Source organism: Ictalurus punctatus, chromosome 19, assembly GCF_001660625.3.
Source record: "Ictalurus punctatus breed USDA103 chromosome 19, Coco_2.0, whole genome shotgun sequence".
Lineage (NCBI taxonomy): Eukaryota > Metazoa > Chordata > Actinopteri > Siluriformes > Ictaluridae > Ictalurus > Ictalurus punctatus.
The window spans coordinates 12813345-12838937 of record NC_030434.2 but is presented as its reverse complement, the minus strand read 5'-3'; the positions used below and the strand labels follow the sequence as shown (position 1 = coordinate 12838937).

Sequence of the window (25593 nt, the reverse complement as noted above, 5' to 3'; positions counted from 1 at the left end):
GAGGCATTTATGTAAATGGAAGCTGTAGGTTAATGATGTATTTTGTAGTACAACATAACTTGTCATTTCCATTTAGTGCAATCCATTATTAGTTGGTTTGAGGTGTTACTGCCATGCCAGTCTTATACTACACACTTAGAGTATAATGTAAAAAACAGTACAGTGCTGTGAAAAAGTATTTTCCTTATTTCTTGTGGTATTTTCTGGTAGAAAGTAGAATTCATGTTTCCATCAGTTATTGCAAGTTGCCCAGGCCCTGAAGCAGCAAAGCATCCCCACACCATCACACTTCCACCATCATGCTTGACTGTAGGTATGATGTTCTTTTTGTGGAATTCAGTGTTTGGTTTACTCCAGATGTAACGGGACTCCTGTCTTCCAAACAGTTCAACCTTCAACTCATCAATCCACAGAACATTCTCCCAAAAGGTTTGAGGATCATCAAGGTGTGTTTTGGCAAAATTCAGATGAGTCTTAATGTTCTTCTGGGTTAGCCTCACCACTCTTCCATGGATGCCATTTTTGCCCAGTGTCTTTCTGATAGTGGAGTCATGAACAGTGACCTTTATTGATGTAATAGAGGACTGTAGGTCCTTTGATATTGTCCTTGCCTCTTTTGTGACTTCCTGGGTGAGTAGTTGTTGTGCTCTTGAAGGAATGTTGGAAGGTCTGCCACTTCTGGGAAGGTTCACTATTGTGCTGAGTTTTTCCATTTGGAGATAATAGCTCTCACTGTGGTTCTTTGGAGTCCCAGAGCCTTTGAAATTGCTTTGTAACCCTTCCCATACTGATGTATTTCAATCACCTTCTTCCTCATCATTTCTGGAATTTCTTTCAACTTTGGCATAGTGTGTTACTGCGTAAGACCTTTTAACCAACTTCATGCTGTTGAAAAAGTTCTATTTAAGTGTTGATGTGATTGAACAGGGTTTGCAGTAATCAGGTCTGGTTGTGTCTAGTCCAGCTGAACCCCATTATCAATGCAGTTTCATAGATTTGGGGAATTAGTAACTACGGGGCAAATACATTTTCACACAGGCCCAGTTGATAATGGATAACTTTTTTGCTTCAATAAATAACATTATCATTTAAAAACTGTATTTTGTGTTTACTCAGATTGCCTTTGTTTTATCTTAGATTTTGTTAGAATTTCTCAAACAATTTAGTATGAGATCTACACAAAGCCAGAAGAAATCAAATACTTTTTCACAGCACTGTATATACATAGTATGCCATTTAAGATGCAGATGACGTATTAAGTATAAAAATAGATAGAGTCTTACCATCAAACTCTGCTGGTCCAACACCAACGATGATAATTGACATGGGAAGACATGAAGCCTTAAGTGGAAACAAATGTGAAACTATTGATATTTATGATAAAGAAAGCCCAAGTAGCCTTAATTATCTAGTTTATGAATAAACAGTAAAAAGTTTAATAACAGATCTAATAGAGAATTGGCAGCTCCATACTTGGTGCTTGGAGGCTATATTGGAGTGAATATGGAAGTACTATATAGAGTTGGCTTGACTGTGACAGGTCATCCATATGGATGAGAGCTGGCAGTGAATGCTGTCTGCAGACCTCCGTGGGTCTGGCATGAAAAAGTAATAGAGTCCTCAAAGAGGAAATTCTGTGACACTTCTTATATGACAGGTGTCCATAGAGAAGAGAAAGGAGGAGACAGGGTGAGTACTATCGAAATGACAGAAAGAGAGAGAGAGAGAGAGAGAGAGAGAGAGAGAGAGAGAGAGAGAGAGTGAGTGTAGGTGTGTGTCATTAGGCATGACTAATCTGAGGGAAGTCAGCTTATTCTGAGGGATGTCAGATATTCACAGACTCCATCAGTTACACTTATTGTCTTTCATACAGGATACCTCCTATCTCCTTTTCATAAAACACTTTCGTAATGCCCAGCATCTCCTATTCCTGCCATGGAAATATGGTTTGACAGTAGATCTCTGATGGTAAAAGGAATTTCACTGATTTTATATATGGAAATGAGAGTGATTTTGAGTGGTCCATATATTTACATTTAAATTTAGAGTATTTGGCAGACAGCCTTATCCTGAGTGACTTACAGAAGTGCTTTGTAATTTCCCTCAAAAACATTTCCTCATGCTAGTACAAACAGGTCAGGGTATAAGAAAAGAAAACTATCAAACCCTGTCAGAAAAAAACCCTGTTAGTACAGCAACTAAACACAAGGTTTTGATATCTGATCTTTTGCCTTCTGATCATTTGTTGACAGATGTGTTTTTTTTTTTTTTTTTTTTTTTTAAAAACTTTTTTATTGTGGGGCTCTGGTGCATTTTCTGCTTGGTGGATGCAAATGTATTTCTTTAAATTACTGACTGTCCCTAATATTTTGCATCATTTTTCCACTTATACCACAGAGTATAAGAATACTATCAAATCCTGTTGGAAAGGAGTTAGTACAGCAACCAAGCACAAGGTTTTTTTTCCTCATTGTTTTAACCAGTTATATAACATGAGCTAACATGACAGGATTTCCAAATGATTACTGAACTTTGGGGGAAACCATCCATCTATCCATCCATTCATCCATCCATCCATTTTCCATACTGTTTATCCTACACAGGGTCACGGGGAGCCTGGTGCCTATCCCAGGCAAAAGGCACTCGGGGCACAAGGCGGTGGACACCCTGGATGGGGTGCCAAGTCATCGCAGGGCACAATCACATACACAAATTCACATGCTACAATTTGGAAATGCCAATATAGAGGTCCAGGGGAGGAAACCAGAGTACCCTGAGGAAACCCCCAAAGCATGACCAGAACATGCATACTGAGCGATTTGAACCCCAGCCCCTGGAAGTGAGAGGCAAACGTGCTAACTTTCACTAAAACATGTGTTTTAAATCATAAAGCATTGGCATTTTTAAAGCTATTTTAACAAGCAGTGCTCATTTCGGTCTACATAGGTTTTGCAACACACAGAACTATTTAAGACGGATCCATGCAAGACTGACAAAGACCAAGGCAAAAAGAAATGTTACCAGTTTTTTTTCAGTAGCTACTCTTTCTGTTCATAATACATTTCCTTACTTAAAGTATCACAAATCATAAACTGAAATCATATTCATTTCAAACAGATAATTTTGTTTTCTTGAATTTCGATTCTATTGCAAGGCAATAAAGTAAATAATAATAATAATAATAATAATAATAATAATAATAATAATAATAATACTGACTGAGAAAAAAAAACAGAATGGGGATACTATCCTATAAAATGATATAGTTTTGGTAGGTTATTATTATTTCCTTAGTGTACCTGGTGGAGAATATAAGAAAATTGGCTGTTCAGCAAAAGGAAACTATGTAGCTTTGTATCCTGAGCAGGATAATGCTCAGATAAACAATGTACTACAATTAAACCATGACAGACTGATGATTTGAGTTTGCTTAGCATATTTCTATAAACAGTTATAACAGCTTGAATAGACAAGTGCTTTCTCAAGTCATTACAATATTACAATTAGAATAACATTTAAATCTAACCTCTCATCATTGTACTGAATAACTTCTAACTACATCATTTTATACTGTTGTATAGAAGAAACAGAAGCTGACTGATCTCCTGTAAGTGTAAGTGATGGGATCCTCACATTGACAATGGACTCTTTGGTCTGGGCCATGTCAGAGATCACTCCATCTGTGATGATGAGGAGGACGAAATACTGCGAACCATCCTTCACAGAGGCAGCGTACCTGCAGGACAACATGTACATGACAGTAAGATAGCATCGCATGCATTAAGAAAATGAAGTTTTCTGACTGACCTCAAACACCATTGCTTGTGTATCTCAAGTCATGTCTCAAGGAGGATGGATGTCACTCAAGGTTCCTTTTTAAATGTTCTTAGTCATTTTTTCTATCTCTGCCATCTTTGGCTTAGTCGTGGATTATCTGTAAAACCCTATTTATGGCCACGACTGCTAAATGTGTAATATAAATCTATTTCAAATAAAATAACACAGAATAAACAGTGCACATGTCAGTAATTTTCCAGCCCTGGCAAATTGAAATTAATGAAATGAAATGAACAGAGCAGGCACTGCTAAACATATCAAGCTATAAGACATACAAGCTTTAAGAAAGGTATTGCAATGTAAAGAATACATTTTTGGGGTCATATGTTGCTTTATAATGTTTTCCTTTTCCTTTAGTGTGTAATGTATCTGCTTGTGCATGTATAAGATCTGCAAAGTTACAAAGTTCATAGTCTCCCACAAAGGGATTTATTCTATCTAACAGAGAACACTGCTCCAGACCTGCCTAAAACACCTCGATCCAAGTCCAGATATTACTTCTGCAAACGTCTACATCACAATTTGAAATATCAGCATAATCCCGCCATAATTGTTTCATTTTTAATTCTTTTTTTTTTTTTTTAAACTGCATTTTATGTTGCTACTTAAAGGACATAAAGTTGTTAACTTTATGAAGAAGACAAATGAAACCGTTATAACATCGTATCTGAACGGTAAGAGAGTTACAAAATAAAAACATACCACTGTGAACAGTTCTGCTCAAGTCGTGCTCGATCGTCCGCACTTTCAGAATCCGACTCGGGCTCGAACTGATACGGTTAAAGCGACGACATTATTAACTGTGTTTATAAATGCTTTACAAGCCTTGGAAGCTGAAGCTCGCGATTATGGTTAAGGGGTGTTACATTTCTGACAGTTGGTCAATCACAGGACAATGGGTCAGCTGTCCAATCAGAGCACTCTGGGCTTTTCAGAGGGAGGAGCTTTGTAGAATCCGGAACTCAATCAGAGCGTTTCAGACAGACTGGAGATAGAGGTAATGCAATAATGTACACTCTCTGTTTTTTGAACATTAAAGCATGTTAACCTATTCTATTACACCCAAAAAACAAAAACTTTGCTACTGATTCTTATTCTGTGCTATTACTGGTAGTAGTAGCTCAGTGGTTAAGATGTTGGACTTCTGATCGGAAGGTTGTGGGTTTAAAGCCATTGACCCTTAATTGTTCAGTTGTATGAATGAGATAATTGTACGTTGTTCTGGATAAGGGATCTGACAAATGCTATAAATGTAATTTGTTTGCCTTCTGCATTGCTCACTTTACTCTGAGTGTATTTGTCTTGTCAGTGTCATTGTCCGCTTCCATCAAAATACCTGACAGAGTGTTTCCCATGATCCCCACTCAGCTGACAAACTCCAGGCTCCAACATATGAACAAGCACTGGACTCCCAATCAACCTATCCCAATCTAACACACCTCTTCTTCATTATAGTCAGGTCTATAAATACTACAGACTCCTGTATTTGCTCATTCTTTGCTCCTAATTCGTATTCCGTGACATTTCTGAGCCTTATCTGTAAAGGCTAGTTTGGGTTTTTTTAGAACCCTTTTTCTATTTTACTGATTTGCAGGTTTGATATCTGATCTCTTGCCCTCTGGTCATCTGTTGAAGAAATGATCAGAAATGTTTTTTTTTTTTTTCTGTGACTCTGGTGCATTTTCTGTTTGGTGGGTACAAACGCTATTTAATAAATAAGAAATACGTTTGTATCCACAAAGCAGAAAATGCAACACACACACACACACACACACACACACACACACGAATGTGCAAGGATGTTGTTGAAATACTGTATATCAACCTGTTGACATCAGATATTTCCAGAAGAAAAAATACTCCCATGAAATTCCATTAGAAAAGCATGCGGGTCTTTTTTTGACCCACTTATGGAAGAGTGGGGTAGTAATACAAAAGCTCTTTTTTTTTTAATAAGTTCAAAGGAAATTCCCTTATATCATGTACCCTCTTATATTATGAACTGCTATCAAATACCTATGATGACTGTATTCATTTAATTACCTCTTTAAATAAGCTGATCAACTGCTATCCTTGATTACAGCTATATACTTGAAATACACATGTATTTCCTTGTCAACATGACACAGGACTTGTTTTGTATTATGACTATGTGTTGTGTGTTTTGTTTAAATCTGTCTGACACCTGGACCAGTAGAAACCGTCCACGCACTGCTTCTTATCAATGTGTATAAATACTTCTGTTTTGAATGAATAAACCAGAAGTCTGTGAACATTCACATGTGTCAGTGTGTGTGTTCATTTGGACTCTCGAGGCCTGAACTCTGCGGTAAACCACACTTTCTAGCTCATAGCAGCACAAAACTAAAAGTTAATAGAAGTAATGGTAGAACAGGCTGATAGGGCTGGCGGCGGTCTGGAAGACGTAGTCTGAGATTTGGAGAGTCCTGAGATATTCTCATATATGGAACTCTAACATCAGTAAAAGTTGGGAAAAAAACAAACAAACATTTTATTTAAAAGATATTGCAAACAAATGACCTCACCGGGTCATTTTAGACCCACTCATGCATCTAAGGGTTAAATAATGACACATCATACTTTTTAGCCATTTAAAGTTATATTTAATGTTGTGGAATGTCTGTAAAATAGTATTTTACCTTTCCTTCTGACTCTTACAATGTGCTGACACTGGAGACTGCATCCGAAAAATATTCAGTAAATATCTCCTCACAGAAAATATCAACATTTCAACAATTCCACAGGGGTTTTATTTTTTATTGATTGATTGATTTGTAAATATCTGTTTATGTTGAGTTTTTGCTATAATAAGTCCCGGTGAATTAACTTTTATATAAATGACACAGTATTAGAGCAAGCACATTCATATAAACCTGCCATTTGAATAACAGTTGGTGCTGATGTCAGAGCCGTGCTGTTACACAGAAAAATTGATCCTATGGACCATTACACGAACAACAGTTACACATAATGATTCATAGATTTAATCCAGCATTTATTGATATGACAGAATGGCAGCGTTTATGCCTGAATATGGACCAATCTGATTCTTACTGCTGTGCAGTGCAGGCAGCATTGCAGTGCAGTGTTTACTCTATAAATCATGTGAACTCCCACCTTTTCACACACACACCTTATTAACTCACACATGGCTCCATCAGCTAGCCCCGGAAGTCAAGGGGTACATATCGATCACTGTGTAAACTAATTATGACACGCACAAAGGACAAGCAAAACACACAGCTGCTGGGTCGTATTGATCTTTCTTGAGATGATTTGATATTAGCACACACACACACACACACACACACACACACACACACACACACACACACACACACACACACACACAGGTGAGTCACCTATCACCTTATGATAGAAAATTGATTTTGAAATAAAAATTCAACAGTTTGCATTAAACTGAAAGATTTGGACCCTACTGTAGGGATTTATAGGAAGTTCAGCGACTGATCTATGTGAGTTTGTGCTTTTTTGTCAAGTATAGACGTCATGGAAAGAGAAGTGGTTTACTTTTTAGATGAAGAGTCAAAAAAAAAAAATTCAGAAAGCAGCTAAACATCTTAAGGTAGTATATTTTTGCCTTCACTGCAAGCCTGTTGAATTAAATCTAATTGATCTGAAGGTGTTGTTTCATTTGTAATAACAGCAGTTCTGACTGTAAAGTAAATCACTAGTTTATATTAAAGTGCTTGTTCTAATATAGTATTGTTTATAGAGTAACAGCTAATTCACAGGGACTTGTAGGGTGAACGCCGCACATAATCTAAACCTAATAATAAATGGGAATGGAAGCAGTTTGCAGTGTCCTTTGCAGTTCCTTAGTAACAAGCTGCATTCTTTGTCTTCTTAACTTCAAGAGAAAGTGAGTGAACAACTATTTATAAGTGCTGCAACGTGAACTTACTTGTTTTGTGAACGTTACACAACAATGAATTTAGCTATAAATGGAAAACAAATATGCTGTGTTGTTCATTAATAAATAAAAGGTAAATGCAGAAAAAACAGCTGTTATTTATATATATATATATATATATATATATATATATATAACAGCATTTTTTTCTGCATTTAATGTATATATATATATATATATATATATATATATATATATATACACACACACTTATATATATATATATATATATATATATATATATATATAACAGCAGTTTTTTCTGCATTTAATGTATATATATATATATATACACACACACACACACACACAATTTTTGGTCCACCTCACGTGCGGCTGCATTACCTTGTAATTGATTGTTTTCCAATAACAGCACACCCTATCATGTTTTATTCCTCACATATTGCATACCCCTAGACTAAAATTAGAGATGGAGTGCCAATTATAAACAATTGTGACGTTCATGACTTTGGGGTGTACATGTGTTACCATTTCAATAAAACAGTAGTGGAAACAAAGTTGAATTTTACTGGAACATTGATTTGCTCAAATTTTTAATTATATATATATATATGATATATATGTATATTATATATATATATATATATATTAAAATAAGAATTTATGTTCTTACAATACACTTATTTCAATTAAATGTTACAATTCTCTCATATATTCTGTGTGATTAAGGTTAAACTTATAAGGTATAAAGACATTAAAATTTTTTTTTTTTTTGTACCAGAAAAACTCTGGAGGGTGCCAATAACTCTGGAGCTGACTGTAATTAGACATTTAAGCTCAGAGTAAACAGTTCTTGGTAGCGGATTCAGACTTTAGTGTACGTAGGTGGGAATGCATACATACCTTGCTACATGGTTGATGACGGGTGAGAAATTGGTGGGTCCATAAAGCTGCACAGACTTCAGGCTCTGGTAGTACGCCTCCATTACACCATCTATTCCATTACAGTATGGGTTCTGTGGGTTCCCATTCTGCATAGTAAACAAACAAAACTGACATAAAGACACTAATCAAGGCATCAATGGATTGGATCATTGTAGATCAACAAGTTTTGAATGGCATCAGTGAAATTGAGCTGTTCAAGCTGTAAAGACAGAATGACATCTGTTCTATCCGTCCAGCCCACATATTCAAAGCAAAATATCATCTTCACATCCTTACTCATATATGATAAATTTGATTTTTATCAAATACGATTTCTAGGTGTGATGTGTCCCCAGAAGTCTTCCCAAACATACCAGGTCAAAATCAAGGCAAACTGTCTTTATACACTGCTTAGACAAGTCACTGTGGGAAAAACCCTTATTATTAAAAATACACATCTAAAAAAAATCAGTATTTAACATATTTTAGCAGGTACCCTAACCAAATAATGTAATCGTAGCACTGGGGCTGAAGCGTTATAGCTGTTTTATCTCATAGTTATATAAACATACAGTTTTCTTTTATTTAATTTAGTTTTATTATGGTTGTTTTTATTCCTTTTCCTTTATTATAAATAGTATTACTATTACTATAATTATATGGTTTTATATTTTTTTAATCAATTCAGTGCCCATGGATTCCCTGAAATTCACTTATAAATAAAATCTTCTTCTTCTCATAATAATAATAATAATAATAATAATAATAATAATAATAATAATCGTTATCATCATCATTATTATTATTATTATTAATAATAATAATATTATTATTAAACTTAAAGCCATGATATTGAGTTGCATGGCATGAAGTCTTCATTCAAATACAGGCTATATTTAAAGTTTCACATGTACTGTAGAGCATCCAGTAATGCTCAGGTGACTGAAACCTTCCCCTCATTTATTCATTCTATATGAAATGCACAAAAAAGCTCTGTAGCCCAGATGGTGCAGCATCTGTCTGTCATTAAGGATCTAGCACGCTCTTCACTGGCCGCATTGCAGCCTTTGCAGCATGTTCAACAAACCTGTAAGCACATGACAGGGTTGCACCAAAGCCCACTGAACGTGGGTTCAAGCCAAAACAGGAATGTCTCAAGTAATGTAGCATTCAGAAATGCACTGTATGTATTGTATTTCATAAAAATGAAATAAAAACAACTTTATTGCATTGTCCCTCTGTAATATTATGTTCGGAATCCCCTAGCTAAACAGGCAATATAATTCAGCTGTGCTGAGGATTTGCTATAAACTTTGACAACTTTGAGCTGCATCATGAGTGTTCAAAAAAATGTGAAGTTTTAAAGCTTAAAATGAGATACATGTTATATGATAATCTGAAATAGAGAATAATCGTTACTCAGGTCAAGAGGAACAGAAGCACAGGAAAACGACTTTCTATTAAAGACCCACTTATCAATTCTTATTCTTATTATACTCATCAACAAGAAGCCTTTTTACAGAAGAGCTGGTCCACCCTAATGATATTTTCTCTGGATCTTTGCATTATTTTGATAAAATGTATATATATATATATATATATATATAGTTTATTGTATGATTTAATCAGCCAATAAATGGAAGCAGCAGCACCACACTCCCACGCAGTTCTCATCTAGTGTGAGCGTGTATATACTGTATTACTGAAGAAAGGCATTATTGTCAGGTGTGAAATAAGGATTTCAGTCAGGCTACAAAATTCAATCCTAGATGTTGATTTGTCCCAAACGAGGGGATGTGAAGTGCTCCTTCACCAATTGCTGAAATTGTAGCCATCAGTAGTGAAATTACAACAGGGGACGACAGTGGAATCGATATATTAGCTGTCAAACAACATAATTCCAACTGTACAGTTACACAATGTGCTTTAAACAGCCAAAAAAATAAAACTCTGAGGTGATATTTTCCTGTGATTACGCTTTAAATATATCACATTACATCTAATGCATTTACCATGCCATGAACTTCAAAATACCCTAACTGACCCAAAAGTAGCTAAACTAGATGAAAGGTCTGGTTTATATAGGATCAAAGTTATTTAAGATATTTTGTAATATTATTCTGCAGATTAAAACACATTAGAGCTAAGCATTATGTGAATATTAGTTCACAGCTTCTTATGGTGAGACAGTATCATTTGTCGTTTATCAGTGATTGTGTCAATTTTTAGGCAGCATGCTGTGACTGAATATTCATGAACTGTCAGTTAATGAGAAAAATCATTATTGGAAGAGCTGATGATCCAGATGTGAGTTTTAGATTAAGGTTGTGGTGCGTCTACAAATGCTGGCCAGAGAATAAAATAAAGACACGAGTGGAAAAAGAGCAATTCTCACCAGCCAGAAAAAAACATATTTGTGAGAGCTCTAATGTTTCTAATGTTACAGGGGGTCACTCACCAGTGCGAATTCGTGGGATACACGCCCATCGGGGGGCAGCTTGGCACCGAAGCCCAATGCTGGGAACATCTTGTCACTGTCGTAGTCCTGAATGATCTCTCCCACTGCTTTGAGAGCCATGCCGTATGCATTCAGCTGGTATGGACTCATGTAGTGCAGGGAAGTTGGCTGTGCAGGGTTGCCTAGGAACCAGATAAAAAATAGAAAAGTCATAGGTCAATATTGTGATTCAACTCTGAAGTAAATACAGACTTGAGAGAAAAAAAGATAACATGATATTTCACTAATATTGGCTCCCATTGGTAAATATGAGCAAAGAAGGCTGAGAAGTCTTTACTGTTTAACAGTTTGATCTTTTGTTAAAAAAAATCACAAAATTTCTCTGCTCTTGTGAACATCAAACAATTGCAAACACAACACAGGTTTACACAAATATATCCTAAGAATTCATACGAGAAAAATATATTTAAAAAAGTATATATATAAGTATATATATAAAAGTATATTCCCACTGATATTTTACTTTTTTTTTGTACACCTGGGTGACTAGGAACAAGAAATTGTTCAACCGTGACTTCCTGTTTCACAGGGGTATAAATATGAGGTAACACATAGGCCAAATTCCCTTAAACATTCATAACAATGGGTAAGACCGAGGAATATAGCTGTGATGTGCGGCAAAAGGTTGTCGAGCTTCACAAAATGGGAAGTGGCTATAAGAAAATAGCACAAGCATTGAAAATGCCCATTTCCACCATCAGGGCAATAATTAAGAAGTTCCAGTCAACTGGAAATGTTATGAATCAACCTTGAATTGGACGTGTGTCTGTATTGTCTCAATGCACTGTGAAGAGGATGGTTCGAGTGGCCAAAAAATCTCCAAGGATTTTGTTTGTATTTTCTCATTCGTTTTGCTTGTATTTTCTCATTTGTAAATTGCTTTGGATAAAAGCGTCTGCTAAATGAATAAATGTAAATGTAAATGTAAGGATCACCTCCATTAGTGGAGGGCACTGTATACTCATGACCATTAAAAATTCTCACATGTGCAGTATGTATACTGTTTAAGTTTAGATCATGAGTACATTGTTGCTAGGCAACTGGGAAATACTGAGTTGAGCATAGCAGGCAGGCAGCTAATGACTGACTTACCTAGCTAGCACACTGTACTTACAAATAAAAGCACAGAGAGGGTAGAAACAAACAAACAAAAAAATGTCAGGAAAATTAACCTGTAGGCTTGATGCAATACTCTGTGTTCCTGGTGTTACAAGGTGTTTGGCCGGACACCGATTACCTCACTTGCCCACTGCGGCACCGCCCCACTGACGTTTTGCTTTTTTTCATAGTAATAATAATCATTGAGTTCAGTTAGAGAACAATTAAAATCTGAACACGTCTGCTCAATTCAGCATGAGCCGTACGAGTAACGGTCGCAGCACAGATCCGATTTCATTTATCACGTAACGAGAGTGAGGCGAGCTGACTGACAAGACGATGGCAGAAGATTTGGTTTCAAAAGTTCCATGTTTAATATAAGCGAGTTTGTCATTGTACTGTTTTGTTGTTGTGTTTTTCATTAAGAATAATAACAGTGAGGAAATTTTCCCACCGCTTAATCGATGTGTAATATCGGTATAAGCCCCCAACCCCCGCACCCATCGCAAACGTTTGCCATGCAAACGTCAACAGTGCAATGTCACAACTCATGAACTGGGAGCTATAAGAAAATAATTCTGAAATAGTGAGTAACAGAGGAGTGGGCTATTCATATGGAAAATTTTCATAAACATGGAAAACTAAATGTAGCATAAGCAAGCCTGTTAGAAAGTAATCATGACAATGAGCATACATAAGAGTTAAGACTCAGTCTGCACTTGCTTTCACTTCAATAGCCTGAGCTTCCTGTCAGCAACAGGTGGATGTCACACCTACACTACTACACTACGTTCAATGTTCATCACAGCCCATGGCCTCATAGCCCACAATTTTGTGCTTCAATAGATTTTATTATTTTATTATCTTCAAAGAATAGTCAAATCTGTTTTATGTTAAAACAGCTCTGAAATTTTCTCCATGCTTATAGCCCTCCTGCTCCCACTCAACATGTAAGCATTTGAATCCAGAGGTCACTGCACGCTGAAAGCTACTTTTTTCTCTGAACAAGATATAATGGATGTGGCCCTTTAATTTGGTGAGACTTTGACCTCTCCGCTGCATACTGTGCCTCACTGAATGGATCTAAAAGCCAGGTCTTTCCTCCCCATCATCTTTAATACATTACACCTCGCTCATTATACTGGAGGAGGGCTATCAATGGCTGTTGTTTGGGCCTGAATTGCATGCATTTCAATAATTCCCAACAGCCCACTGGTGACCGTTGCACTCACCGTTTGAGGCGGTGAAATCAATTGCCACGGTGAAATTAATCTGAGTCCTGCAGAACAAAAGAAGAGAGAAAAGAGAACGTTTATTTGTCAGGCTTCGACCTACCGTGTGTAATAATGTCTGGCAAGAGCCAGTGGGTTCTATTAAATTAATCTCAAGATTTGATAAAGCTGTCACCTTGAGAGATATTTAAGCTACAGTACATATATCTACATGGGAGAACAAACCTATCACGTAATAGAAAAAAGCTAGTTAATTACACAGGCCATAGAGAACTTAATTGCCCTCTCTTACCATACTGTGAGTGAAATTAAAACATAAAGGGTTGGAAAATTACACAGGCATTAATAAAACACAGTACAGCATCACATTGTACATTAGTAATGCCCAATGTAGGGTGGTGGCAGGTCAGGAGTTAAAGTTATGAGAGAGTGCTCAATATGTTTTGAATTAGATTCAAATCCCTGGTTTAAGATCAAACCAATATGAAAAGTAATCATTTTAAGGAGCTTCAAACATTTCAGTAAGCAATACTATTGGCTATATACAATACAATACAATATAATATAATTTAGGAGGCATGGTGGCTTGTAGTTAGCATGCTTGCTTGTCACCGTTGAGGCTGGGGGTTTGACTCCCGCCTCCACCCGTTGTGCGCAGAGTTTGTATGTTCTCTCCATGCTTCCGGGTTTTCTTCCGGGTACTCCACTTCCCTCCCCCAGTCCAAAGACATGCGTGTAGACTGATTAGCATTTCCAAACTGTCATGTAATGTGTGAATGGGTGTGCAAATGTGTGAGCTATTGTGCCCTTCAATGGGTTGGCACCCCATTCAGGGTTTCCCCGGCCTTGAGCCCCGAGTTCCCTGGGATAGAGAACCCAGTGTAGGATAAGCCCCCACACACACACATTCACAGTAGTAATCCCTTAATATATTATAAACACTGGAAAACAAACAAACTGTTTGCTATTAAAACATCAGTTTAATTATTCTTCTGGATGCCAGCTGTGAATAACTCCTTGGGAATATATTCATTTAGTGCCAAAGATTAACGGCTAAAGCAAAGTGAAAACAAACAAACATTCCTTGCAAGCTCAAGTCTTACTGCTTAAGCTTATTGGCATGTTACTGGCATGTCACCCAAGATGGCAAGCTCATTATGAGAGATATTTGCAGTTAGCAGCTGAGTTGATGAAATGCAGCAGCTACAGAACGCAGGAAGCAACTAGCGGAGAAGGAAGCGGGGAAAAAAGAAATACAGCGCGAGAGAGGTTTACAAGGAACCTTGAGCAAGGACAGCAAGAAAAATCTCAGATTTATATTAATGCACTCATTCTAATAAATTATTGTTTTATTGTGTTACACAGGGACTTGTATGGCAGACGCTACAGATAAACACAGGACAAACTGATTAAAAAAAACCCAAAACAGGTGTAATTATCGATACAGTGAAGATTTCTATGAGGTAAAGCTGTTCCTTTAAGTATGGTAAAGTCTTGAAGACAGGGGGCTTTGCGGTTTCTAGGTAACAAGCTGCATTTGTTTTTGGTTTTTTTTGTTTTATTAACTTCAGAAGACAGAAAAAAAGAGAGGCTGATGAGGGAACGACTGTTTATAGCTGCTATAACGTACAACCCCAGTTCCAAAAATGTTGGGACGCTGTGCTGGGGTTGTAAGTGATAACAGGAATGAACTTGTTTCATGATCATTCCACAACATTAAACATAACTATTAATGGATGAAATGTATAATGTGATGTTCTTTAATTCTTTCATAAATAAAATATTGTTGGTAAATTGCTGCGAAAACACTTTGAGCTATGTTTTTGTAGCAGATCTGCTTTTGTGTCACATTTTCCTTCGACGGCACACCCAGTCACACTTCATTCCTTACTTATCATATTCTTAGATGCTTATTTACTAATAGAAACTGACCCCCCAAGTAACTTCACACATATCTTTTTTTCCCCAGCCTACATTCAAAAGGTCTCTTTTTAAAACTGTCAATCACATTTAGCATTGCAAAAGTAGTAAACCATTTCCAAATGACATTTTCCAGTACTTCTTCACTCCAAGCAGCTCAATAACAGACATCCATGGAAGTCTTTGATGCTCACTGAGTAGTGGTATTCTGTGAGGAATACCACCCTTCTGGCCTAGCTCTATTAACAGATGCTTGGTAATAGAAGAAAGGAGAGAGAGAGCTAGGCAGGTCTGAGTGAACATGCCCTAATATGTAGATGATGCCCAGTTCATCCCCCTGGCCATCTGCTCTGAGTGCAGCCTCCAGCTGAAGGGGTGAACAGGAGTGATTGGTCCTCTCCCTGATCTCTCACACAGACCAAAATCACCTTCAGCTAAGTGATTCAGCTCACTGCACATCTGACACAGAATGTCCAACACTTCCACATCCTTCCTGAAAGACCGCACAGCTGGAATTGTGGCTCTACGGAAAGTGCTGTCTATTTTTATTCAGGGCATAAAAAGTTGGCATTGTGTTGTGGTCAGAGGAGACCATATACAGACCTTTTGGGGGGACAAAAAGGAACTGCACAAAAAGAAATCCACATGATACAGACTGTAAATCTGGTGGTAGATCACTGATACTTCGGCATAAATTCAGGATATTTCAGCCCAAAATCTGTTTTCCTCTGCCAAGACGTTCAGACTTAGCCAGAGATGAACAAGATGATGAGCCAAACACACAAAATCATTGATGTTGATGACTCTCTCTGGATTCAGACACTACTTAAAACCCATCCTCTGAATTGAAGAAAACTAAGCACAAACCTATTAATATAAACGAGCTACAATGTTCTGCATGGAGAAGAGGACTAAGATCCTTCTACAAGTGTCTTCAACCTTGTTAGACTATATATAAGAAAACGTTAATGTTTGTCCCTCCAGGGCAGGTGCCACTAATTTTTCAAACCAGTATTTTGTATTTAAAAAATGTACTACATAAAAATCATGCATTGCAATTTAATTCGTTTACGTAAACGGTTGTACACTGCCTAAATTTTCACAACAATTTACGTGCACAGATATTTTTCCTTGTCATCATTTCATCAAACACTTGAGTTTAGAAATGGCCAATCAATCAAGATGAAGTAGGCAATCTAAGGACAACAACACTCACGTTAAACTGTAGCCATTGTGACAGGAAGAATTAAGACATGTCTTAAATATTGCATGTGTTATCCTGTGTATTTATAGTGGTGGTCTACATTGGGCATTATGTGAGCTCATCCTTCAGCTCTTCATCAGTCTTCAGTTTCTTACCACAGCACTGCTGCATGCATTTGGCGGAATATTAACAATCCAGCAGAGACACAGGGCTGTCAGCAACACTTCTGCACCTGATATATACTTGTACCAGCGCCACACACATTAACATGCCTTGCTGAGGATGCCCCACCACTCAAATAATCTCTGGTCCATTAATGGACGGAATTGGCACGGCTGACACATTGTACCTGATCTACGATCAGTAATTATTATTATTATGACCCTAGTTGACTCAGACTACAGCAGAAGTTGCTTGAGCTTAAAAACTCTTCACATAAACTAAATTACTGCCATTATATACAATACTTGTATATCATTAAAAAAATGCCTCAACTGCAGGTAGTAAAAAAAACAACAACAACAAAAAAAAGATTTCTTCTTAAGGATAGTATGTTGACATTTCCAGAAATCTCAGTGGTAGAATTTATGTGCTACAACCTGAAGCGCTCCAGACAGGATGTGCAAGCATGTCATAAGTAAGATACACTACTTGTAGGAATGGATGCACTCGATGTCCATGCATAAAAAGTTATGTTTCTCTGTCACTGGCTATCTGTCTTGTACCTGACACAACCTATGGGAGTCATCATCAGCTAGCAGTGAGAAATATAGAGAGAGACAGAGAGGTAGAGAAGTTAAAGAGAGTGAAGGAAGGATATGCATGCTGTTTTGGTGTATAACACATACACTAGGGAGTCCTCCGTTCTGTCAGTCCACACTACTGACAAGGAACAAATAGCTCTCGCAAAGTTAGATCGCCCTCGCGTCAAACAAACTTAACTTCTTAATTAGTTAGCCTGACCTAACACCATGGGTTGTTAATTAAGGCAAATGGTTTGCAGATTTGGAAGGGATATTCATTTCGACTTGCTCAAACAAGCAATGATGCATTAAAAAATAAACAAAAAAGACAATGTAGTCACTCTCTGAAGTGCATGCTTTCCCCACTCATAAATGAGTTCAAATCCTTTTGCCTCCTGTGCCCAGCCAAAAAGCAATTATTAGCAGTGCATATGTCATTTGAAAGCTGAACAGAGACCCCACTGGGAAACACCTCCATCCACGAGGGCACAAAGGGAGAAAGAAGCAAGATTTCCTCCGCTCCCCGTAATGGCACATCAGTGCCTTCCAATAGAAGATAACAGTTCAATAAATAGAGGCTTAGCAGTGGAAGCTGTTTGCTGGAGCACAATGCAAGTGTGTATAACAGAGACCGTTATATGTGAACACGAATCCAGGCAATAATATTGGAATATGGAGCCACATATGGCAGATCTAAAACTCATCTGAATCCCGGCTGACACATCTCTCTGAGATCAAAGCTTTATAACGTTACATTTTATGTGTTTATAAAACAGCAGAGTAGAAAAGGACATTGTTAAGAGTACTACGGAGTGGTTGATAATGGATGCCGAGCTGTTTTGACAGGTTTCATCTGTGAGAAAACTTACACTGCCGAGCAACTACATTAACAAGTACGGAACTAATCCTGGTGCAAAAAGGCTGCTGAAGATGGCGCGACATTGCAACACATTGCGTCAACTTCCATCTTACTCATTTTCATGATCAGTGTAGCTAAGTGTGAGGTCTTGCAGAGCTGGGCTGCTTATGCAGATGACCTTTCAAATGTTATCTGCATAAAATTAAAGTCGCCGGATAAGCATGTCAAAACTGACAGACGTCTGATCTAGTGCGGTTTTATGACACTGTATAAAATAACATTCAAACACCACTGGATCCAACCAACACTCCAAGAGCTATTTCACTAACCAGACAGCCCAGCAATCTCATTTTCAGTGAATAGAGAGATTGAGTAAAACCCGTCACACTGGATATGCGCTTTTCAAACCTTTAATGAAAAGGAGTAAAAAAAAAACATATCTGTGGAACAGGCACAGTGAGGTAAACGACTGCATCAGACAACAAAAGATCTAGTCACAGTAGCACCCTGAAGCCTCCTGGAAGCCCCTGCAAGCTGTCGATTCGATTCTTCCTTTCGGAGATGAAACAACAATTATTATGCTTCGAATATATGCTTCTTCTGCCGGAAAAGTGTGCGGGAGGGATTTTGGATGCATGAGTGAGATGCTCGGGAAATGCCTCATGACACTCACGTCATGCCAGCAGATGTTGTAGGTGGGGGGCAAGGGGCTGGGTGAGGACGGGGTGGCAGTAGATATGCCACAAAGGAGAGGCCGAAATTCCCTGCAAACCAGTACATAGCTTTCAGGGTATAAACGCTTGTCACTGCGGTGATCTTTAAGTGTTTCTCTTACGTCTATTCAGTATGTATCTATCACGCAGGGAAGTGAATGTCCATCGATCCATTTTCTGTATTGCTTATCCTATACAGGGTTGTGGGGGATCCTCAAGCCTATCCCAGGGGACTTGAGGCACCTGGACAGGTGGACAGGGTGCCAACCCATAGCAGGACACAATCACACACAGATTCACACATCCATTCACACACTAGACATGTGGAAATGCAAATCAGCCTACAATGCATGTCTTTGGACTTGGGTAGGAAACCGGAGGAAACCTACAAAGCACGGGGAGAACATGCAAATTACACACACATAGGACAGAGGCGGGATTCGAACCCCCAACCCCAGAGGTGCGAGGCAAACATACATAATTGGACTATAAGGACTACATGTGCATTATTTGTACTTTGGCAAACAAATAGCCTAATTTTCAATTCAGTTGCATTTTATTTGTATAGCGCTTTAAACAATAGACATGGTCACAAAGCTGAGTAACAGAAGCCCAGCTTTTGAGTTAGATTCCTTATAAGCAACAGTGGCGAGGAAAAGCTCCCTAGGATGACCCGAGGAAGAAATGTTGAAAGAAAACAGACGCAAAACTGAACAAGTCCTCTTCTAGGTGACACCAGATAACTGTACACTAAAGTCATCCTGTACTAAGTGTTGAGATGAGGTCCAGGATGAGTCTTAAAAGAAGCAGCTGAAATGATCCACTGACACAAGGGTTAGACATGGACATAAAGTGTTTTTTGGAAGTGCAATATTTATGGTATATATGTGGGACCATCCATAGCACAAGAAAGTAAGAAAGTGCAGAAGCTGCAAGCAAAAATAAGTATCAGGATGAATCACGCAATATAAGACTTACATAATATATATGGCACTTTAAGAGACATGCTACTGCATTGCATACTGTTGAAAACTGATGTGATGGGATGTCATGTTGCATTCTTCACTCATCTGTTCATACTCTTCAATACCATGTCATCCCTGTCACAATCACCATATCACTGATATATAATAACCTACCATCTGCTTGTTCCCATTATGTTTCATAGCTGATGCTGCTTACTTATCGCATCTGTAAATATATGCAGAAAACCATCTGGGATCTGCAGTTCTTACCATGGATCTAAAAACAGAATAGATGGTCTTTCTACATCCTGTCCATCTTGTTTCCAGTAAAGAAAGGGCTTGTTTCTTTAAAGTCAAATATGTCAGGTTTGCGTGTAATTAGTAGGCAGCATGAAATACTTGCCCTATTAAAGATGATGTAACAGTTTCAAACCACTTTACAGAGAAATGGCTTAGTTCAAAATTGTAGAATGTTTCCCCTCCGTCAAAGTAATCGTTAACTGCCCTGTAGACAAATGTATTACTTTTTCTTTTTCTTTTTTACTGTAAAATGTGCCTTTAATGGAAAAAAATATTAGAATATACTTTGATAAAATGCCAAAACTGACAAACAAGAAACAAAACGTCTGGCCAGTTGTAGTTATGTCCTAATATCAGATATACTGAAAACATGTTTGAATCTAATTTCCATTAAATCATCATTTAATAATTAATTATATAATTCTTTACATTCATGAAAGAAGTGGTGCCACATTAATAATCAATTTAACATCTTTCGCACAGTACTGTATGTATATATACATACATACATACATACATACATACACACACACACACACACACACACACACACACACACACACACACACACACACACACACACACCCACACACACACAGAGTACTGTGCAAAAGTCTTAGGCACCCTATGTTTTTGTACAAATTTTGTTATAGAAGTCTCCAGAAGATCTGTGGCTGGTTCTGCAAGATGCTCAGTAGAACTTACCACCGAATTTCCTTATAAAACTGCACAAAATGTACCTAAGTGTACTTTAGACTACTGCAAATTTTTTTAAACAAATGGTCGGCATACCAAATATCGACTTTGTTTCATTTATTTCTGTTTACTGATTTTTATAGTTTTTTTTTTATACTATAACATTTTATTTCATTATGTTTGAAGGCATCTTTGATGTACAGAATTTCTTTACATGTGCCTAAGACTACTGCACAGTACTGTACATGCAAGTAGTAATGGTTTAACAGTCACTTAATAGATTTACTCCTTTTCTATGGCTGAATCTCAAATGACTATATGATGTGTATATAGTACACAAATTGCATTTGATTAAATCTTAAATCCTTCAAGTAATTTGTGGTTAAAGTTGGGGTCCATGTGCTCTTGTTAAAAAAAAAAAAAACCCAAAAAACAAAACTGTTTTAATCTGGATTAAGATCGCAGGAACTAATGAGAATGGTTTATCCTGATTAAAGAATTAAATGATCTTAACTATGCCCAACTCTAATCAGTTACCAACAGATTGAACCATGAGACGAGCACTGAGAATAAACCACTGCACATGTACACAATGGTAATGTAAGACACTTATAAACACACTATGACTAAATAGTAATAATACATCTGAAAAGCACAATGATTTTCTTTGTTCAGAAGTGGCAGAAATGGCAATTATTTGTAAATAAAGAAATCAAACATACTGCAATTTATCAGATGCCTGAACAACACTTATCCCATAATTATCTGATAATGAGGTGCACTTCATACGGAGTGCCAATCACTCTACTCAGCCGAGTGAATGCGAAGGAATGAGGCATGAAAAGGAAGGCAGAACAAAATGAAAGAACCTCAAAACATATAGTATATGACTTTGATCAACGACAGATAGACAGATAATACATTAACACTAGCTATGTTAATCCTCACCTGTTAATTCTTAATTTGCCACTTTCTTTAACGCAAAGCAGGTCTCACTGTTTAGAAGAGTGACTCTGTAAGTCTAAAACTCCACCAGGGATCCAACCAAATAACACACACACCTGACAAGCATTTCTCTGGTTTCTTTAGCAGGAGATCATATGCTGACAAGAAAAGAAACATAGGCAACAATCAAGGTATTCCTTCCTGTGATGCAGAACTTCATAGATACAACCCTCTATGAGGAAAAACTCCAACTTCAAGGAACTGGTGAGTATTCACCTGCCTGAGACCTATCTCCTCTGGGAACTCTGGAGTAGGAGGGACAATCCCCAATCAAAAAGTTTCATACCACAGCTAGCTCTGTGTGGTTATAAGGTAGGCTAAATCTAGTCCATGTATTTCCATCGTACACATAACTCAGACTCTTTCCTAACATTCCAAGTTCCCAAAGCCAGATCCCAATGCAAAGGTCTATTCTGTCTAAGACTGTCCATCATGTGTATGCTACCTAACTGGCATTGCACCTGCCTCCCACTCTTTATTTTACAGGTGGTGAGTCCACAAGTGAGCTCCACACAATTTACCAGAAGCCAACCAGTTTACAGGCACATTAGATTAGATTAGATTAGATTCAACTTTATTGTCATTATGCAGAGTACAAGTGCAGAGCTAATTAAATGCAGTTAGCGTCTAACCGGAAATACAAGAGTATATTATATAGTGTTATATACAAAAAAGTGCAAAGTAGGTACTACAGATTAAATGGTGGAAAAAATGTTTTTATACAACCCCAATTCCTTATACAGTGCACAATATAATTAAAATATTCAAGGAATCCGGTAAAGGGCAAGGCCAAAAACCACTTCTGAATGCACTTGATCTCCGATCCCTCAGACGTCACTGTCTTAAAAACCGTCATGTGTCTGTAATGGATATCTTAACATGGGCTTAACAGTGTGTTGCAGTCATCAGATTTGAAATCAGTGTATATTTTCAAAAACAAATTAAATTCACAAAGACATCAAATAAAGTGCTCATAATGTGTTTTCAATATAGTACAGGGTGAACTGAAATTTTTAATGACTCTTTGTTTTTGTTTTTTTTGCATTTTCCATACAGTCCCAAGTTTTCAGAAGTGGGGTTGTACTATAAGTACAATCGCAACAAGTGCACAACACTAAGCGAATGACAATATCACGGTGCTTTTGGAAAATGCGGGTGGTACGCTTGCACATTTCCAGGGTCCCCAGTTCAATCCTGAGCTTGGGTTATTATTTGTGCAGACTTTCAAGGGGTTCCTCTGGGATTTCCATTTGATAAATTGCCCCAAGGTGTGTGTGAATGGTGTCCTGCAATGGACTTATGTCCCGTCCAGGCTGTATTCTTGCCTCATGCCCAGTGTTCCCAGCAATGGCTCCGGATACACCATGACGCTAGTCAGTATTAAACGGCTACTGAGTGAATGAGTAAGACAGAGAAATGGGAAATGTGACTAGTTTTTGCCAGGGAACTTATTGTTTACAGGTTACAATTTTGTGAAAACAGTTGTTCCAATATATTCTTTGTAATGAATCAAGGGAAAAAGAAAAGGAGAGGGACTCTAAAGTAAAATCTAGAGCAAAACTGACATAGATAAACAGACTGCATTGTCCATAAGGAGATGAATTCAGACACAGCATATTGACCTTTGCAGCAGCACGTGAGGCTAAAAGGAGAGTGTAGCCATTAAAATGGCTGCCTGAGAAGAAGTAGCATCTGGCCTTCCTCCGAAAAAGCATTGCTTGACGTGGGTGTGACGTCTGGTACACATGAATAAACCTTCTTAGAGTGACAGGTAACCATAACGACTTTCATTCAGCCCACAATCGTGCACACACACACCTGGGCGAGGATTAGCACTGACCAAATCTCTCCCCACCACTCTGAATGGACTTATCCACCCACAGTTTTTGCCTGAACATATTCATTCGGCTCCAGTCTCTCGGCAGGATACAGGTGACATTCAAAAGTCCTGCTGCTCTGCACTGTAGAACAGCAACATTGTGTTTAACAATGCTACACAAAAAAATCCACACAGAACGCAGTGTTTTCAATGAAAATAAAAAATAAAAAATTGCTAGCTATGTGTCACACTTGCTTTGATCTGCCCTATATTTTTATGCTTGCAAATAGTGAGTAGAAATGGCCACTCACCCGCCCTTAATGTAGTCTAGGAAGGTGACTTCAATATCCACGAGGAATGACAGAAGTGTTACCTAACAATGGAAAGAGAGCAAGAAGACAGTTCTAACAGAGCATACTGACTGCCTCCAGCAAATTATTCCGCCTCATTAATTTTACAGTACACAAGCATCCATTTACTGTAAAATCCAATCACAGCTTCACTAATTTGACAGTGGAAATTATGGCATATGTTCTTGCACAGATTACTCCTACACCCTGCACAGAAGTGCCTAATCACTACCCATATTCTACATACCGTTCCAGAATTGAGGTATTTTTTCTTCTTGCCTTTTTTCTTTGGATTAATGACCTGTTGGGACAGACATTTTTCATTCATTTGTGAGAGAATCAAGAGGTAGTCACTTAAAAAAATACCTAAAATAATGCATTTTGACACTTTTCCCTGGACTAAGAAAATAACAAAACAGTTCAGTTATAATGGAAGTCCATCAATCAGCTAGAACTGAGGATGATCAATCTGGCCGTAAATGTCTTCTTACCAATTCTCATACTGGTCGTGACAGTCAAACACATACAGCACATTATGGCCAAAAGTTTGTGGACACCCGCGCATAACACCCATGTATTCCTTCCCCAAACTGTTGCCACAATGTTTGAAGCACACACAAAAAAAGAATGCTTTTGTATGCTTTATAATTATGGTTTCCCTTCACTGGAACTAACTGGTCCAAAACTATTCCAGCATGACAATGCCTCTGTACACAGTGAGGTCCATAAAGACATGCTTTGCCAGTGCTGGTGTGGAACAACTTGAGTGGCCTGCACAGAACCCTGACCTCAACCTTGCTGATCATTTTTGCAGTAAACTGGAACACTGACTACAAACCAGGCCTCCTCGACCAACATTAGTGCCTGACCTCACAAATGCTCCTGTGGCTGAATAGGTACCAATCCCCACAGCCATGCTCCAAAATCTAGTGGAAAGCCGTCCCGGAAGAGTGGCATTCATAACAGCAAAGGGGAGACTAAATCTGAAATGGGATGTTCAAAAAGCACACATGGGTGTGATTAGTCAAGTGTACACCTACTTCTGACTACAATGTACATCGTGAAGGTGGCTTAAGGTTGGATATCTCACTTCACCTTGCATGGAAGTTGGGCCCATGCATGGTTGGCCTCACTGAGAGCAACTCAGCTACAGAGACTGTACAGTGGGACAGTGCACACCTAGGAGAGTAGTGTCTGCACTGAGAAGTGGCATCCCAGATCTGGGAAAAGATTGGCACAGGTGGACATCTCCACTGATGCCAAATCAACTCACTGCTGCACAGAATTCAACAATTAGACCACAGAGTCCTAACTGTGGGAACACCCTGGTGGTTGGAACACCCTGGTGGCTTCCTCCCGCACAAGATCTAATCCCAAATGTATAGAAACCCCCAGCTAGGTCATTTGTGCCTGTAGGTTTTGGCACCTTGGCATGAAGAGAAAACTGAAGGCTAAGATTAAGAGCCCCTAGTAGATGAGTTTTGTATGCTCTTA

At 38.0% G+C, this 25593-nt stretch overlaps 1 protein-coding gene across 3 annotated transcripts in view; it reads right to left on the bottom strand.

Annotated features, from left to right (window-relative positions):
- LOC108279828 (copine-8) overlaps positions 1–25593 on the bottom strand; it is a 130142-nt gene that overhangs the window by 10254 nt on the left and 94295 nt on the right. For 2 of the 3 annotated variants that reach the window (XM_017494340.3, XM_053688058.1), the window contains 7 exons: positions 24347–24400; positions 24061–24122; positions 13526–13572; positions 11136–11317; positions 8657–8784; positions 3634–3736; positions 1284–1341 (listed from right to left, as the gene is read on the bottom strand). In XM_017494340.3, coding sequence (XP_017349829.1) covers positions 1284–1341; positions 3634–3736; positions 8657–8784; positions 11136–11317; positions 13526–13572; positions 24061–24122; positions 24347–24400 — 634 coding nt within the window. Of the gene's footprint in view, positions 1–1283; positions 1342–3633; positions 3737–8656; positions 8785–11135; positions 11318–13525; positions 13573–20453; positions 23892–24060; positions 24123–24346; positions 24401–25593 lie in introns of those variants that run through there. The other variant, XM_053688059.1, reaches the window with a different exon arrangement.